The following is a 16,162-nucleotide window of genomic DNA, read 5'->3' as shown; positions in this document are numbered from 1 at the left end:
CAAGTTGCTCTTACATTGCCACTTAGCGATCTACCAGATCAGAAGGAAGGAAACTGGCTGATTAGTAGTAATCAGAAGCACTTCCCTGTTTCCCACCAGCCTATTCTCTTGGTTAATGAACAAGCTGGACAGCTATCTTTCTTAAATGTCATTTAGCAAGGTGACGTAGGCATCCTCAGTTCCTTAGTTTAACACAGATGAAACACTAGAGACTGCATGAAGAAAGACAAATCTCCAGTGAACCGACATGCAGATCTGCACGCAAAGAAACCTTGTAGCTGAGGCTGGAAGTAGTCGTTTTCTTATATTTCTCAGCAATTTTTTCATCAAATTTAGGTTTTGCTTCAGACTTGTCACGGACTTTATGTTTCCTCGTGTAGTGTTTCTATAGTGTAAGCGTCACGTGCAAACTAGAGACATTAGGATATTAAAGCTGAGTCAATGCATTATATGGAGGAGAAAATGGATCCACAGAGAGGGTCAGTAACAGTTCACATAGCACATCAGTTAGTTACAGAACCTGAACCTAAGCCCGAGTCCTTACATCATGATGCCTTATTTCAACTAACTATTGCTGAAACAATAAATTAATTTTATTCATTTTATATGGTTAATTCAGATAGAACTTTTCAACCTCTGACTTCTGAAATCTGATATTTTATCTGACAGTCAGATTAGTTCAGAATTCTCCAAACCTCCAAGTTTTCCATCTGGAATGTAATAGCTTTTCGGATTTTGAATCTCTTGTGACTGCACTTGCTTCCCGCAAGAAACTTGAAGAAATTAAGTTATCTGGACACTGTTTTAATGCCAACCCATTTGGTAAGAGCTATAATTGTAAAATTTTGGTTTAAGATGTTTCGTGGACAGAATCATAGTCAAATTTTAAAACATGCATTTGATGGCAGAGAACAAAACCATTGCAATAGATATCTGATCATAAATGAATTTTCAAATAAGGTATATTTGTTTCCTTAACAGACAGATGTTTAAACATTTTTAGTTATGAGAACTGTTTCCTGAGTAAAGATTTGTGTTATCTAGTTAAGTCATACTAATCAATTCAATCTGAATTATAGTAATTTCTATCACTTTTGAAACACTCTTTGCCGTGCTTAGTTGCTCAGTCATGTCTGACTCTTTGTGACCCCATGGGCTGCAGCCTGCCAAGCTCCTCTGTCCACGGGGATTCTCCAGGCAAGAATACTGGAGCAGGTTCCAGTCTGGTGGATAAGCTCAATAAAGGTCATATCCCAAACCAAAAAAAAAAAAAAAAAAGAGAATACTGGAGCAGGTTGCCATGCCCTCCTTCCGGGATCTTTTCAACCTAGGGATCGAACCCAGATTTCCCACATTGCAGGCGGATTCTTTACCAACTGAGCTACTAGGGAAGCCCCTTTATACTCTTTATAAATACATTAGTTTTTGGTATAAGAAATGTAGCTGACATAACTAAATTTTAATTTTCTCTTTTATAGTCATTGTTTTGCCAAATTTTATTTCTCTGAAGATATTAAACCTTCAGTTCCAATATATTCCAGATAAGGAAACAGCTGAAAAATTTGGTATGTTTATAACACAGTGCCTTTTGCTTACTCTTGATTCTTTTCCTCCACAAAATCCTTCTATTTTGCATTAGCTATAATAAATAACAATATGTTTTAGCTGCCCTTGGTCATTAGGAGGGAGGGATAGTGCTGCTCAACTTTACGCTCCAAATTCCTTGATTTCACTTTATGTCTTTCAAAGCAATGTTCTTGAAGCAATTCATTTCTTAGAATATGTGTTTCATCATCAGTTCAGTCACTCAGTCGTGTCCAACTCTTTGCAACCCCATGAACCACAGCACGCCAGGCCTCCCTGTCCATCACCAACTCCCGGAGTCTACCCAAACCCATGTCCATTGAGTCGGTGATGCCATCCAACTATCTCATCCTCTGTCATCCCCTTCTCCTCCTGCCTTCAGTCTTTCCCAGCATCAGGATCTTTTCAAATGAGTCAGCTCTTCACATCAGGTGGCCTAAGTATTGGAGTTTCAGCTTCAACATCAGTCCTTCCAATGAACAACCAGAGCACTATGCAATTTCATTGCCAGTTATCCATCCCAAACAAGTTAAATGCCTGTTGTTTCAAAGTTTTCCAGAATATGGGGAAAACTACCTTTTAAGGTTATGAACACTCTATGTGAACACCTAGACTTAACAAAATGACAACTATAGAAACTACCTTTTCTATTTATTTTTTTATGATTATAATAACAATATATGCTCTGTAAAAATTTCTAACAGGTCTTAGAAGATAAGCGTATTTTTAAAAATTAAGAATTTTTTTTAAACAAAAATGTTTCTGAATTGGACAGCCTTCACTCTAGCAGACAGAAGGGAGCTCTGAGGAGCTGTACAAAATGAAAGACTTTTATAAGCAGAAGGGAGCAGTGACAGGTGATTTAAAGTAGGCAAAAATGCCCATCAGTCATCACAAGGTTACTTTTCTTTAGGCGATGGGGATGGCAGATGCTGATTGGTCCATTCCTGATGGACTAGTTTAAGATTCCATTTCTGGGGAGCCAGAACTGAGTCATGGTTCGGTGATATGGAGCTTGTTGTCTTATTTTTAACACAGGAAAATATAAGGATAGTCAGTAGAGATGAGAAGCATATAGCAGGAGTATAATCAAACTTCAGCACACTTAAGGAGCACCTAGATCTCTTCTTTTTCCCTTTTCCATCTTTTGGAGGCAGCTGTGTGTATAGGGGAGGGGGATGGGGGCTAGGGCCGCAGAGGCCAGACCAGGGGCCAAGGGGGTGGCCATTTTCTTCTCCAGGGGGTCTTCCTCGACCCCAGGATTGAACCTGGGTTTCCTGCATTGCAGGTGGATTCTTTACTGTCTGAGCCAATAGGGAAGCCCACAAATATTGAAAGGGGAGGCTAGAAGGAAATTTGAGGTCTTAAATTAGAATTGGAAATACTGGTGTGGACTCGTGGTTTTTAACCTATATAGGTAGTTATGGGCATATCTGTATATCTCACTATACATACGTATATATACATCTCTCAGCTCAGTCAACAGAGAGACTCAAAAGTACCCTAGTAGTAATGAGCATACCAACTACCCAGATCTTGACTTCTAAATATTGGCCTCCCTAAAAGGAACCAGGGTCCTTGGAGAAATAGCTGATGTAAGAACTGGGACAGCTAAAGGAAAAGCCTGCTACATTGTTTTATGCTAGGAAGTGTTCAAAACATGTCCAGGTATGAGGCCGCAGAAGTAGAGAACTTTCTGGGGATCAAGTGATCTAAACTGGACCATGCTCAGGAGGGATCAAAGTGAATACACAAGTTATGAGAGTGGTGGATTGTGAGGTTAGTGCGAGAAATCGCTGAGGATGACAGCATCACAGAAAGGAAGGGGGCTAAAAGCATTGGGGAGCTAGCATTAATAGAAAGAGTCCAGCAGAAGCTTTGGTCTGAAAGAGGAGATAGTTGGGAATTCTTTGACAGCCCCGTGGTTTAAAAAAAAAAAAAAAAGGAAATGGGGAGGGATGTGAAGTTCATTCTGAACTTCTGGACTCCAGGGGAGGAGGCTGATTGGGGAAGGATGGAGGATTGGTTCTCTAGAGGCAGCAATGAAGATCAAGGTGTAGGCTGACCCCTTTCTCCAGCCTCTATGCCACATGGAACCTCCTAAAATGTATAGGGTTTTGACGCTTTGGATTACAATTATTTGGGAACACAGAACATAGTTTTTTTTTTTTTTTTTTTGTCTCTTCTGATTAGCCTACGCTTTAGGTTCTTTAAATAACCTGGAAAAATTGATCCTTCCCACTGGGGATGGGATTCATCAAATGGCCAAACTGATCGTCCAGCAGTGTCAGCATCTTCAGTGTCTCCAAGTTCTCCAGTTTTTCAAGACTTTGGATGATGACAGCGTGGTGGAAATTGGTGAGCTAACCCTCAGATGAACTCAGCTCACATGAAGGCCAGTGGTACTACTCAAGCTTTCTGCTGCAAAATGTCTATAAAAACATTTTCCTCTCTAAAAATGTTCAACCCATTTCCCACTTCCTCATTTTCTCTATCACAATGTTCCCTCTAATGTTCTGTGGATTTTTGGTTCATTCTTTTCAGATTTGGGAGTAAAAGATAGCCTCCTGTTTGAGACTATACAAACCTTCAAGTCCACTCTTAATCCGCAGCATTTCAGACAGCTGGCCACATACCCTCCTTATACTCCTTTTTATCAGTCAGTCAGTTCAGTCGCGTCCAACTCTTTTGTGAATCCATAACTGCAGCACTCCAGGCCTCCCTGTCCATTGCCAACTCCCAGAGTTTACTCAGACTCATGCCCATCGAGTTGGTGATGCCATCCAGCCATCTCATCCTCTGTCGTCCCCTTCTCCTCCTGCCTTCAATCATTCCCAGCATCAGGGTCTTTTCCAATGAGTCAGTTCTTTGCATCAGGTGGCCAAAGTATTGGAGTTTCAGCTTCAGCATCAGTCCTTCCAATGAATATTCAGGACTGATTTCCTTTAGGATGGACTGGTTGGATCTCCTTGCAGTCCAAGGGACTCTCAAGAGTCTTCTCCAACACCACAGTTCAAAAGCATCAATTCTTCGGCTCCCAGCTTTCTTTATAGGCCAACTCTCACATCCGTAACGACTGGAAAAACCATAGCTTTGACTAGATGGATCTTTGTTGGCAAAGTAATATCTCTGCTTTTGAATATGCTGTCTAGGTTGGTCTTAACTTTTCTTCCAAGGAGCAAGCCTCTTTTAATTTCATGGTTGCAATCCCCATCAGCAGTGATTTTGGAGCCCAGAAAAAATAAAGTCCCTCACTGTTTCCCCATCTGTTTGCCATGAAGTGATGGGATCGGATGCCATGATCTGTTTTCTGAATGTTGAGTTTTAAGCTAACTTTTTCACTCTCCTCTTTCACTTTCAAGAGGCTCTGTAGTTCTTCTTCGCTTTCTGCCATAAGGGTGGTGTCATTTGCATCTAAGGTTATTGATATTTCTCCTGGCAATCTTGATTCCAGCTTGTGCTTCATCCAGCCCAGCATATACTTTTTTTTTTAATTGAAAATTAATACACATAAAGAAAAGTACAAAATCTAAGTATGCAGCTTAATGGATTTTCAAGTGAACAGTCTTGTTACTTATACTTGGGTAACAATTACTCATTAGGTTACTATAGATTATTACATTACAGAAGCTTCGTGTCCCTTCTGACACTACATTCCCCCTCCTTCTCAAAGGTGACCACTATACTGCTTTCTTTCACCATAGATTAATTTTACCCATTTTGAAAATATGTCACAGAATCCTACGCAGGATGTTCTCCTGTGCCTTTTTCCCTACACATTTTTCATTTATCTCTACCTTTGCCTCTAATATCCCCTGGTACTTTCTTCGGATATCATTTGCTTTTTATTTTTGTTCTAAATTCATTCTTTCATTCCTTTTAATATCCTAATGTCCTGAGGTGGATAGTTAGAGCACTAACTTTGGCTTTAGCTCTCTCTCACTAGTGTCATATTTTTATTCAGTTCAAAATATTTTCTAATTTTAGTTGTTCATTTTTTTGCCACACCAGTTATTTAGAGATGTATCACTTTTGTTTTTAATCTATGTTCTTACATTTAAAGTAAAAATATAGTTTAAAAAAATGTAATTTATTAATCTTTACTACTTCAATTAGAAGTAAATCTAATATATTATTTATTTTTTATTAAAATTGGGCATTTTGTAATTTAAGTGATGGTGGGAGAAGAGGTGCGTTCAAATAATCTAGCCTACCAGTATTAAAATTGAAGTCCCTATGATTCTGTTCTTATAAATATTTTGCTTTTGTATTTATAGCCAAAGTAGCAATCAATGGAGGTTTCCAGAAACTCAAGCATCTTGATTTTTCAATGAACCACAAGATTACAGAGGAAGGATACAGAAACTTCTTTCAAACACTGGACAACCTGCCTAACTTGCGAGAGTTAACTATTTCCAGGCATTTCAAAGAATGTATCAAAGTTCAGGCCACAACAGTCAAGTCTTTGAGTCAATGTGTGTTACGGCTGCCAAGCCTCATGAGACTTAACATGTTAAGTTGGCTCCTGGATGCAGAAGACAGCACACTGCTTACTGCCACGATAAAAAAGCACCCTCAGTCTAAACATTTCACCCTTTCCTGGAAATGGATACTGCCATTCTCTCCAATCATTCAGGAAACTATTAGCTAAAATCCACTAAATCAAGAAAATTTTTGTCAATAATTCTAAAAACTGTTGGATAAAATTTTGGATATATTAATTATCCAAAAACTTATTAAATGCTGCATACAAAAGAGTAAAATGCATAAATCATGTAATATAAAAAACCCCAAACAGCCTGCTTACCCATTACTGAGCTTAAGAAACAGAATATTACCAGTGACTCTGAAGTCCCTAAATGATCCTCCCCAATCAAAGATCAGACCTTTAACCAAATTTACACATCCAACTCTTCATTACTCAGGTCATATAAGGCTTTCAGGCTAACTATGGTAAACAGGTAACAAAGCCACAGGGAGGGGTGGGGAGAATGGTGTATCCATCATAAAGCCACAATATGAAAGGCATATTCAAGTTATTACAAAATGGCTAAATTAAGGGCTGCATCAGTTTCACACATAGGTGCAACAAGAGATATTCCTTAATCCTTGTAGCGTCTGTTTTTGTACATTTAATTTAGTATGGCAGGGTTTATGTATACCTTCTTTTTATCTACTGCAGAAGAAATAGGATTTAGGGCAAATGCTCGTATTCTAGAGGCCTTTGATTCAGCGCTTATTGTAGTAGCAGAAAGTATAGTTTAGAATTTAGCATTATTGGAAATTAGCTAAATCTGCATTTTCAAGAATATTAAGTATCAATGTTTTTTTTAGATGTTTGAGAATCCAACATATACATTTATGATGGCCTTAAAATCTTATGTATCCACTTTGCTCAAGAACATATTTTGTCAGTGACTTTATATTGTTCAAGGTATGACATCTGATGTCAATATCTACATCTGTGCCTGTGTCCTAAATTTCACTATTAGTTAATCAGTGGAGTGTTCTGAATGACTAGAAGGCCATTTCAAATTCATAATGCTAGTGTAAGCTGGACAACCATCATTCTCTTATACTAATTTTTATTTCTACCACAGAACATAGGTACTGTATATATGGTATGATTCTATTCGTTTAAAAAATATACTCTCATGTCTCTAGATACATTAAGAATTTCTGCAAAGAATATACAAGAAAAATTTTAAAAGCGGAACTATTTTAAATGATTAGAAAAGGGATAGGAAGGCATTCCTTTTTCCTTTTTGTAGTGTTTTTTGTCTTACAAGCACCTGTTTTACATTTAAAATATAAAATTAGTTTAGCATTACCACATGAATAACTGCTCTAGAGGGTGAGATTACTAGGTGAGAAGAGCTATCTTCTTGTCTGATTTTATATCTAATACTTTTGTAATCAGAAAGGTTTTAAGTACTGTATCAGAGTCCAAGTGGGAGAAAGAAACCACCTAGTAACTTGGGGAGTTTACTATTGAGAGTTATTTACTGTAATAGGCAATTGGAGTAACAAGGATTAGTTAGTATGAAACTGAGATTTCTAAGATCGACACAGGGAACAGCCTACTGGCTTTTCACATTAGGGTGCAACAGAGCACCCAAAGGACCGACCCCAGGACTGAGCTCTGGACCTCGAGAGAGAAGGCACAGCCATGGACAACAAATGTTGGCTAAAGAAAAGAGCTGCAACCCAAGAAGGTGTATGGAGCACTTTGCTGAGAAACTTTGGGGGCGCCAGAGGAAGCCTTCCATGTGGGGGTGCTAAGTGCTGCTGGCCAAGAGGTACTGCTGAAGCCAGGTGCTGCACAAGGGTGGAGGCCATGCGCTGCAAGCGCCTGCTGGAGAGGTACACTGGACCCAGAAGCAGGCCCTGGCCCCTCCTGTGTCAACAGCAGCCTCTACTGACAAAGCTTTTCACTGTACCTGCTAGCAAGGCAGGGGTATTTACAAGGTCCAGACCCATTACTGCAGAGCAGGCAGTGAAGACGGCTGGATTTGGACATGAAGGCAAGAACGTCCAAGTGGTACAAGTATTACTTATTACATTTCATAGTTCTGACCTAAAGGAAAAAGAACCTAGATAAATTTAAGATTGAGAGCATATGTACATTCAGGTTCATTCTGTCACAGAAAAACTTCCTAAATATACAAGAAACTGGTATTGATGATGCATTCCAGGGAGAGGGGCAGGACAGTGGACAGGGTAGGGAGGTTTACTTTACATACAATTATTTGAATTCTGCACTATATCCATGTACTATTAAAAATGATACTTAAAAAAAAACTAAGGACTCCATGCAAATTATTTGTCCAGAGCTTCTGCTAAAGACTTCCAGTATAAAGCAGGGGGCAGTGGGAATTCCTGGAGGTCCAGTAGTTAGGACTGCTTTCACTGTCAAGGGCCCAAGTTCAATCCCTGCTCCAGGAACTAAGATCTCACAGGACACATAGCAAACCCCCCCGACCCTGGAAAGCAGGAGGCAGCAAAGTATGACCACAGACTACAGACCATGAGCTAAGACTATTTCTTACGTTTTTAGAGGCCCACAAAACTGTCTCCTGCCACCCTGCTTAACCTATATGCTGAGCACATCATGAGAATGCCAGGCTGCATGAGTTACAAGCTAGAATCAAGGTAGGCAGGAGAAACACTGAGAACCTCAGAAATGTGGATGATACCCCTCTAGTGGCAGAAAGGGAAGAGAAACTAAAGAGACTCTTGATGAGAGTGAAGGAGGAGAGTGAAAGAGCCTGCTTAAATATTAAAAAAAATTCTGATCATGCCATCTGGCCCCACTACTGCATGGCAAATAGAAGGGGAAAAGGTGGAAATTGTGACAGATTTCCTCTTCTTGGGCTCCAGAATCACTGCGGATGGTGACTGCAGCCATGAGATCAGAAAATGATTGCTTCTTGGCAGGAAAGTGCTGATAAACCTAGACAGTGTTGACAAGCAGAGACCTCACTCTGCCAACAAAAGTCCGTATAGTCAAGGCTGTGGTCTTCCCAGTGGTCACATTTGGTTGTGAGAGCTGGACTGTAAAGAAGGCAGAGCACCAAAGAATTGGTGCCTTTGAACTGTGGTGCTGGAGAATTCTCCCACTTGCTCAGGCAGAACCCTTGGGAGTCATCCTGGACTCCTTCCAGCTCCATGTGGACTCTACTGGCAGACCCTGAGCTCTCCTTGGGAAATACCCTCAGATCCAAGTCCTACTCAGCCTGCTCTTTCCTGAAACTTCTCATCTATTTTCAACAAAGCAGTCAGAAGCTTTTTTTTTTTTTTTAATTATTTTTTTTGCCACACCACTCTGCATACGGGATCTTAGTTCCCCAACCAGGGATCAAACCTGTGCCCCTATAACGGAAGTGCAGAGTCCTAACCACTGGATCACCAAGGAACTCACCCAGAAGCCTCTTCCTATGCATCTGATCACACAATACCTTTGGTTCAAAAACCTTCCAATGAATTCCTAGCTCCAAGAAATGTTGACGACGTTGCAATGGTCTATATATGACCTGACCCCTGGCTACCTCTCTCTCACCTCCATTTCTTTCATCTCTCCTTGCTTACTTCCACTTCAGACAAGCTGGTTTCTTTGCTGTTCTCTGAACATGGTAAACACTCTTGTCTTAGGGCCTCTGCGCCTGTTTCCCAAGCATTTTTTTTGCTTGGGAAGTTCTTTCTCTACATACATGAATGGCTCTCATTTTCTTTGGATCTCTACTCAAATGTCACTTCAGTTAGGAGTTCCCTGTTCTTTTTTTTAAAACAAGTGTCCCTGCTTCCAATCCCAATCTGCCCAACCCCCTTTCCTATTTCCCTTTTCTCTATGACATGAATCACTATGTGCTACTTTATAAATTTCACTTGTTCACTAGCTAGTTTCCACAACTGAAAGCAGGAACATTCACCTGTGTTGTTCCCAAGCATGTAGAAGAGTGCCTCACACAAAGTCAAATAACTATTTGCTGAAATGAGTTGACTTTCCTGAACGTACAACTACCCTCCAACAGTATTAGGTATTAAGGAAGGTAACATCCAAAACTCTTACAAGGCAAATAAGCTACCTTCAGAACTAAATTTAACCTGGCACATTTTAGGCAATTAATATATTAGGTGCTTGTTATGAAAAATGATGAAACTCTATTTACTCTGTACAAAAGATTCTGTAAAGCTTCCTTATCAATCACTTGAATATTCACTTATGTATTCAACAAATGCTAATATGCTAGGCACATGCAGTTAGCCCAAGCAAAACCTCTGAAAGAAATAGCACTTACCATATTAACATCTCCCACAGCTAAATGGACCAGGGAGACGCTCAGGCTATGGACACCGATGCTTTAGACTGAACTAAACCAGTATTATGTTCTACCTCTCTAGAGAATTTGAACAGAGAGACTCACATCAGTTCAGTTCAGCCGCTCAGTCATGTCCAACTCTTTGCGACCCCATGAATCACAGCACGCCAGGCCTCCCCGTCTATCACCAACTCCTGGAGTTCACTCAGACTCACGTCCATCGAGTCAGTGATGCCATCCAGCCATCTCCTCCTCTGTCGTCTCCTTCTCCTCCTGCCCCCAATCCCTCCCAGCATCTCTAGATAATTTGAACAGACAGACTCACATAGATACAGTCAAATGGATGGTAGATGGAACTTCAAGGCGGTGGTGAAGAGAATGGCTTGGGCAATCATGTCAGGCAGTGTATGTGAGGAAGGTGTGGAGGAGGCTAGGAGAGAGGCAGACGGACAAGAAAAGGAGCTGGAGGAGAAGGACAGTACGACTTCTGAGCAGCAGAACACAGGCTTAGTTCCCCAGCAGCGAGGCCCAGTCCTCTAACATTTGGCTTCAGACAGGCTTTCTGCCCTAACCTTGGATTATCAGCAACACTGTTTTACAGTTGGTTGTATCTTTACAATACTATCCTTTACCCAAAAAAGCCTGAGTTGTTCTTTTTACATCTTTCCATCGGCTTCAACTTACCCTATGTACTCCAAAGAAAAGCATTCAGATGGTCAAGTTTTTAAAAAAAGTTATTTATTTTTAAAGGCATTAATAAAAAGCTTAACATACTTACTAAGAAAGTTACAATATACAAATGGGCTCAGTTGCAATTTTAACAGATTGACTTTCTGCACTGTATGTGACCTTGAGTTTCTTTTAATCATATTTCCATTGTTCAGTTATTCAAACTGATTATTCCCTTAAAATATCTGTTTATTTAAGCATGAGTCACATGAAACAAGGGGAAATGCAGATGACATGCACCCATCCAAGTGTGCATGAAGAAAATGATGCAACGTTTGTTCACTTCAACCAGGGCACATCAAAATACCGTCTCCTTGGGAGAGAGCTACACCTGAATCTGAAAGACAAAAAACCTAAATACAATCATGAATCTAAACAAAACCTATTTTCATATAAAATCATGAAGAAGAGAAAACAGCAACACCGTCATCAAGGTAAATAAAACTAGAATAAAACAATGTAATACTAATTTCGATCTTTATGGGATAGTTAGGAATTTAAACAAACTGTGAGATTCATTCGAAGGAATAAATAGACAAGAATATTCTTTAAAAAAATTCTTAAGGACCACTGGTATTTGATTTGTCCTAACAGAATTTAAGACATATTAAAAATAATGATCAAACTTATGTGTTAAAAAGAACAGTAATTAGACCAACACAAATGACATTCTACAATTACAATAAAACCAGAAATTAAACCTAACTATCTAACATTAAAATTTACTAAAAATTTCTAGAATTAAAAACAATTTTGAAATTTGGAGTATCTAGAAAATAAGAATTCTACAGCATCAACTAAATTTTCAGAGAAAAATTTATGGTCCTGAAATATCCATTTTCATAAATAACAGATCGGAAGACATTTTAAAAAACTTCTATGGAAAGCAGAGAGTGGAAATCAATCCTGAGTATACCATCTGGGTCCAATTTTAATTTTTGTGTTTTTTTTTCTTTTTTTATCGGCTGAGTCTTGTCTTAGTTCCCTGATTAGGGACTAAACCCAACCCATAGCAGTGAAAGCACCAAATCCTAATCACTGGACCACCAGGGAATTCCCACTTTTGAGTTTCTTATTCAAGCAGTTCTAACTATTTATAAGGATTCAGGACTCACTCTGAGCGATCTGCCAAAGAACAAAGATTAAAAATATAAATAAAAAATTTTAATTAAAAAAAAATAAAACTATCTTGCAGTTAAGCTGTAACTCTACTGGACTCTTTCATAAATCTACAATGTAGAATCTTAGTGATTTTATTATCCCTTCCTTGAAACATTCTCTTAGTCTTCATCTCAGGATTTAACTCACTGTGGTAGCCAGCCTTCAAAAGTCCCCAGTGATACCTGCCCTTATCTAATCCCCTCCCATTGGCTGTGGGCTGCACTTCTTCAAAAGGATAGAAAAAGGTGAGAGTGATGGTGTGTGATTCAGAGACTAAGTCAGAAAGTGTATGGGGTGCTGCTCACTATGCACTGAATCACTCACTCTGAAGAAGCCGACTACTGTCTGCTTGTGAGGACTCTCAGGCTGCCTATGGAGAGTCCCAAAGAGCAAGAGAGCCTCCTGACAACAACCATGTGCGTGGGCTTGAAGCAGAAGCTCCAGTCCCAGAACTCTGAGATGATTACTGCCTTGAGGCTGATGACCTGCAGTCTTAGGAGAACCACCCACCTCAGCTGCCCTTGCATTTCTGACCCATAGAAACTAGAGATAAATAAATATCTGCTGTTTCAAGGTGCTAAGTTTTAGGACGATTTGTTATGGAGCAACAGATAACACATTCACCCATGACCTCAAGCTGTGCTTAAAAGAAAAAAAAAAGACTAAAAATAGAACATGAAAGGATGGAATCACCGAAAAGGATGATGAAATAAATCATTAGCAGTGAAATAAACATCACTATTACACCATCCTTCAGTATTTTTATTCTGTTGTCCAAAATATCAGATTATCTTTCAAGAAGTGTTAATGGAAGTCTAGAGACACCATCCTTGTAATCTTTTTTTTTCCTCTAAGCTTTTTTGGATCACAGTTGAAAATTCAGACCTTTTCATTTTTCTGTCCATAAAAGCAAAGAGAACAAAATCGACAGAGAGTGTCAGTTCAAAATTATTAAAATGAGGGCTTCCCTGGTGGTCCAGTGGTTAAGAATCAGCCTTCCAACGCAGGGGACGTGAGTCCCATCCCTGGTCAGGGAACTCAGATCCCACGTGCTACAGGGCAACTAAGCCCACATGGCGCAACAGCTGAGCCCACACGCCACAGCTAAGACCTGACGTAGCCTAAACAAATAAATAAAATCAGAAAAGAAGAAGCCGCCTTCCAATTCAGGGTATATGGGTTTCCACATGCTGCAGAGCAACGAAGCCTATGGGCCACAACTGCCGAGCCTGTATGCTCTAGGGCCCATGCATCCCAACAGGGTAAGCCACCGCAATGAGAAGTCTGCGCACTGCAGTGAAGAGTGGCTTCTGCTCGCCGCAACTAGAGAAAGCCTGCATGCAGCAATAAACCCAGCACAGGCAAGAGAAAAATGCAAGAAACAGAACTGATGCCTAACCTGTCAGGATGGGTCAAAAAATCTGACCTGAAAAAACTCCGAAATCTCACTTCCATTCACTACTTTCTGCTTCTTTGACATTCCATCCAGTCTATGCTCTAAGCCCATCCTAGACTTCAAAACACTGTACCAGATACTGAAGACATGATGGAGAACGGGATCCAGTGCCTTATCTCTAACGATGGAGGAAAGACAAACACACAATAAAGATAATATACAGTGAAAAGCTATGTAACAAATAAGCAGAAAACAGGAAGAGGGGAACCAGCACAGATGGAGAACGCGTAAGAAGGCTGAGTAGCGCCAGGGACAGGGCATCACCTGGGCTAACTCAGGCCTTGACACACACTGTCCTAATGCTCCAGTCTGCATGTTCTCTGCCTGGAACACTTCAACCCAATTCACCCCTTGCCTGATCTTTCTATTCACCTTTTTAGACTCAGCACTTAGCTAAAGAACTTCAACTGAATAAAAACGACTTTAATCGAAGAATGAAATGTAGGCAACTACACAGTTAAGTGTGAGGATTTATATTATTTTAAAAATACCCCTCCCAGGAATGCATCAATTTGGAAAAGATTTTCCAAATTTGTTTTTTGAAATCTGCTTTTCAAGGTAACATAGAAATATCCACCAAGAATCATAATGTCCATAAAGATTCACAGCACAGAAAGTTACCTTAAGGCTAAGACAGAAGAGAATCAAGCACTATATAAAAGAAGGTATTTACTAATGTTATCAAGACACCAAAAGTTACTGACTGAACTAAAGGAACAGTGACATAGCATACAAACAATCTAACAGAATGTATCAAAACATTAAAAATGTGATGTTAAGTGCGGATATATACACCCACACAGGCACAAAATACTGATGACAAACATATCAAAATACAGATGAATATGGACCAAAAGTGTAAAATAAAGGCAAAATGGTTGTCTGAGGAGGCCCTACAAACAGGTGAGAAAAGAGAAGTGAAAGGCAAAGGAGAAAAGGAAAGATATACCCATCTGAACACAGAGTTCCAAAGAATAGCAATGAGAGATAAGAAAGCCCTCTTCAGTGATCAATGCAAAGAAACAGAGGAAAACAACTGAATGGGAAAAACTAGAGATCTCTTCAAGAAAATCAGAGATACCAAGGGAACATTTCATGCAAAGACAGGTACAATAAAGGACAGAAACTGTATGGACCTAACAGAAGCAGAAGGCTGAGCACTGAAGAATTGATGCTTTTGAACTGTGGTGTTGGAGAAGACTCTTGAGAGTCCCTTGGACTGCAAGGAGATCAAACCAGTCAATCCTAAAGGAAATCAATCCTAAATATTCACTGGAAGGACTGATGCTGAAGCTCCAATACTTTGGCCACCTGATGCGAAGAACTGACTCACTGAATGCTGGGAAAGAGTAAAGGCTGGAGGAGAAGGGGACAACAGAGGACGAGACGGTTGGATGCATCACTGACTCGACGGACGTGAGTCTGAGCAAGCTCTGGGAGTTTGTGACCGACAGAACCTGGCGCGCTACAGTCCATGGGTCACAAAGAGTCAGACACTACTGAGCGACTGAACTAAACTGATCCTATACTGTATCGCAAATCAAAAAGTCAGTCTGACTGTCTACAGTGATATAAAGTTTCATCTCTGATTCTAAGGATATCTCTTAAAAAAATTTTTTTTTAAATTTATTTTCTTATTTTTGGCTGTGTCGGGTCTCAGAGCTTAGTTGCCCTGTGGCATCCGGGATCTTAGTTCCCTGACCAAGGGCTGAACCCATATCCCCTGCATTGGAAGGTGTATTCTTAACCACTGGACCACCAGGGAAGCCCCTTAAGGATCTCTTTACTGTAGAGGTATGTTTTCCTTTCCACACCATCAACCAACAAGTATTTGCTGAAAAGATACTTTGACATCATGAAGATTCTAGAGGGGATATAGACCTACCTTTTATCAAACAGTTTTGCATCAAAATGTCTTTAATATTGTTTTACATTAACTTTTTTACTTTTCAACATTTTAATTTTCAAACGCATATCTGCCACAAACTATAAAATTCATATAAAAGTAAGATTCACTTTTAAAATGATGGCAGACTTACTCCTTAATTGAAATGTGAGTGCCTTCCTTCCTTTTGACTTTGTTTGAAACCCTGTAAGGAAAATAAAGGAATTTAGAAGAACAGAATACACACTTTACATAGAAGTAAACACTCTGCTTCACATATTTCATTAATTCTCTTTAGAACTACAAGCCGAAGGCAACAGTCTCTAAAACACATGTAAGCCATTGGAAAACATGACATTGAATAGTAGCTTCTTCTGTTTAATGGTAAAAATTTCCAAGAGAAAAAAATGCAAGACCTAGGAAATGGGAATTTGTTTCTGAATATGAACCTACGTTTATATTTTAATTTATACAGATACACAAGTAATGCTTCTAAAAGTAAAGATCATTTTCTCTGGAACAAGCTAA

General features: G+C 39.6%; 2 protein-coding genes across 2 annotated transcripts in view; one reads left to right on the top strand and one right to left on the bottom strand.

The window, feature by feature from the left end:
- NAIP (NLR family apoptosis inhibitory protein) overlaps nucleotides 1–6,235 on the top strand; it is a 36,999-nt gene extending 30,764 nt beyond the window's left edge. Inside the window, exons 11-14 of the mRNA XM_068990350.1 lie at nucleotides 670–822; nucleotides 1,479–1,565; nucleotides 3,778–3,942; nucleotides 5,862–6,235. Of these exons, the coding sequence (XP_068846451.1) occupies nucleotides 670–822; nucleotides 1,479–1,565; nucleotides 3,778–3,942; nucleotides 5,862–6,235 (779 nt within the window). The remainder of the gene's footprint in view (nucleotides 1–669; nucleotides 823–1,478; nucleotides 1,566–3,777; nucleotides 3,943–5,861) is intronic.
- Nucleotides 6,236–11,217: 4,982 nt separating this feature from the next.
- The window catches only part of LOC138094566 (survival motor neuron protein), a 28,032-nt gene continuing 23,087 nt past the window's right edge, over nucleotides 11,218–16,162 (bottom strand). Inside the window, exons 8-9 of the mRNA XM_068990652.1 lie at nucleotides 15,789–15,839; nucleotides 11,218–11,469 (exon numbers count right to left, since the gene is read on the bottom strand). Coding sequence (XP_068846753.1) covers nucleotides 15,792–15,839 — 48 coding nt within the window. The 3' untranslated portion in view covers nucleotides 11,218–11,469; nucleotides 15,789–15,791. The remainder of the gene's footprint in view (nucleotides 11,470–15,788; nucleotides 15,840–16,162) is intronic.

The sequence above is a fragment of the Capricornis sumatraensis genome, chromosome 18, assembly GCF_032405125.1.
Source record: "Capricornis sumatraensis isolate serow.1 chromosome 18, serow.2, whole genome shotgun sequence".
In the NCBI taxonomy this organism is placed as follows: domain Eukaryota; kingdom Metazoa; phylum Chordata; class Mammalia; order Artiodactyla; family Bovidae; genus Capricornis; species Capricornis sumatraensis.
The sequence above is the reverse complement of the archived record's forward strand: the minus strand, read 5'-3'. Positions and strand labels throughout refer to the sequence as shown.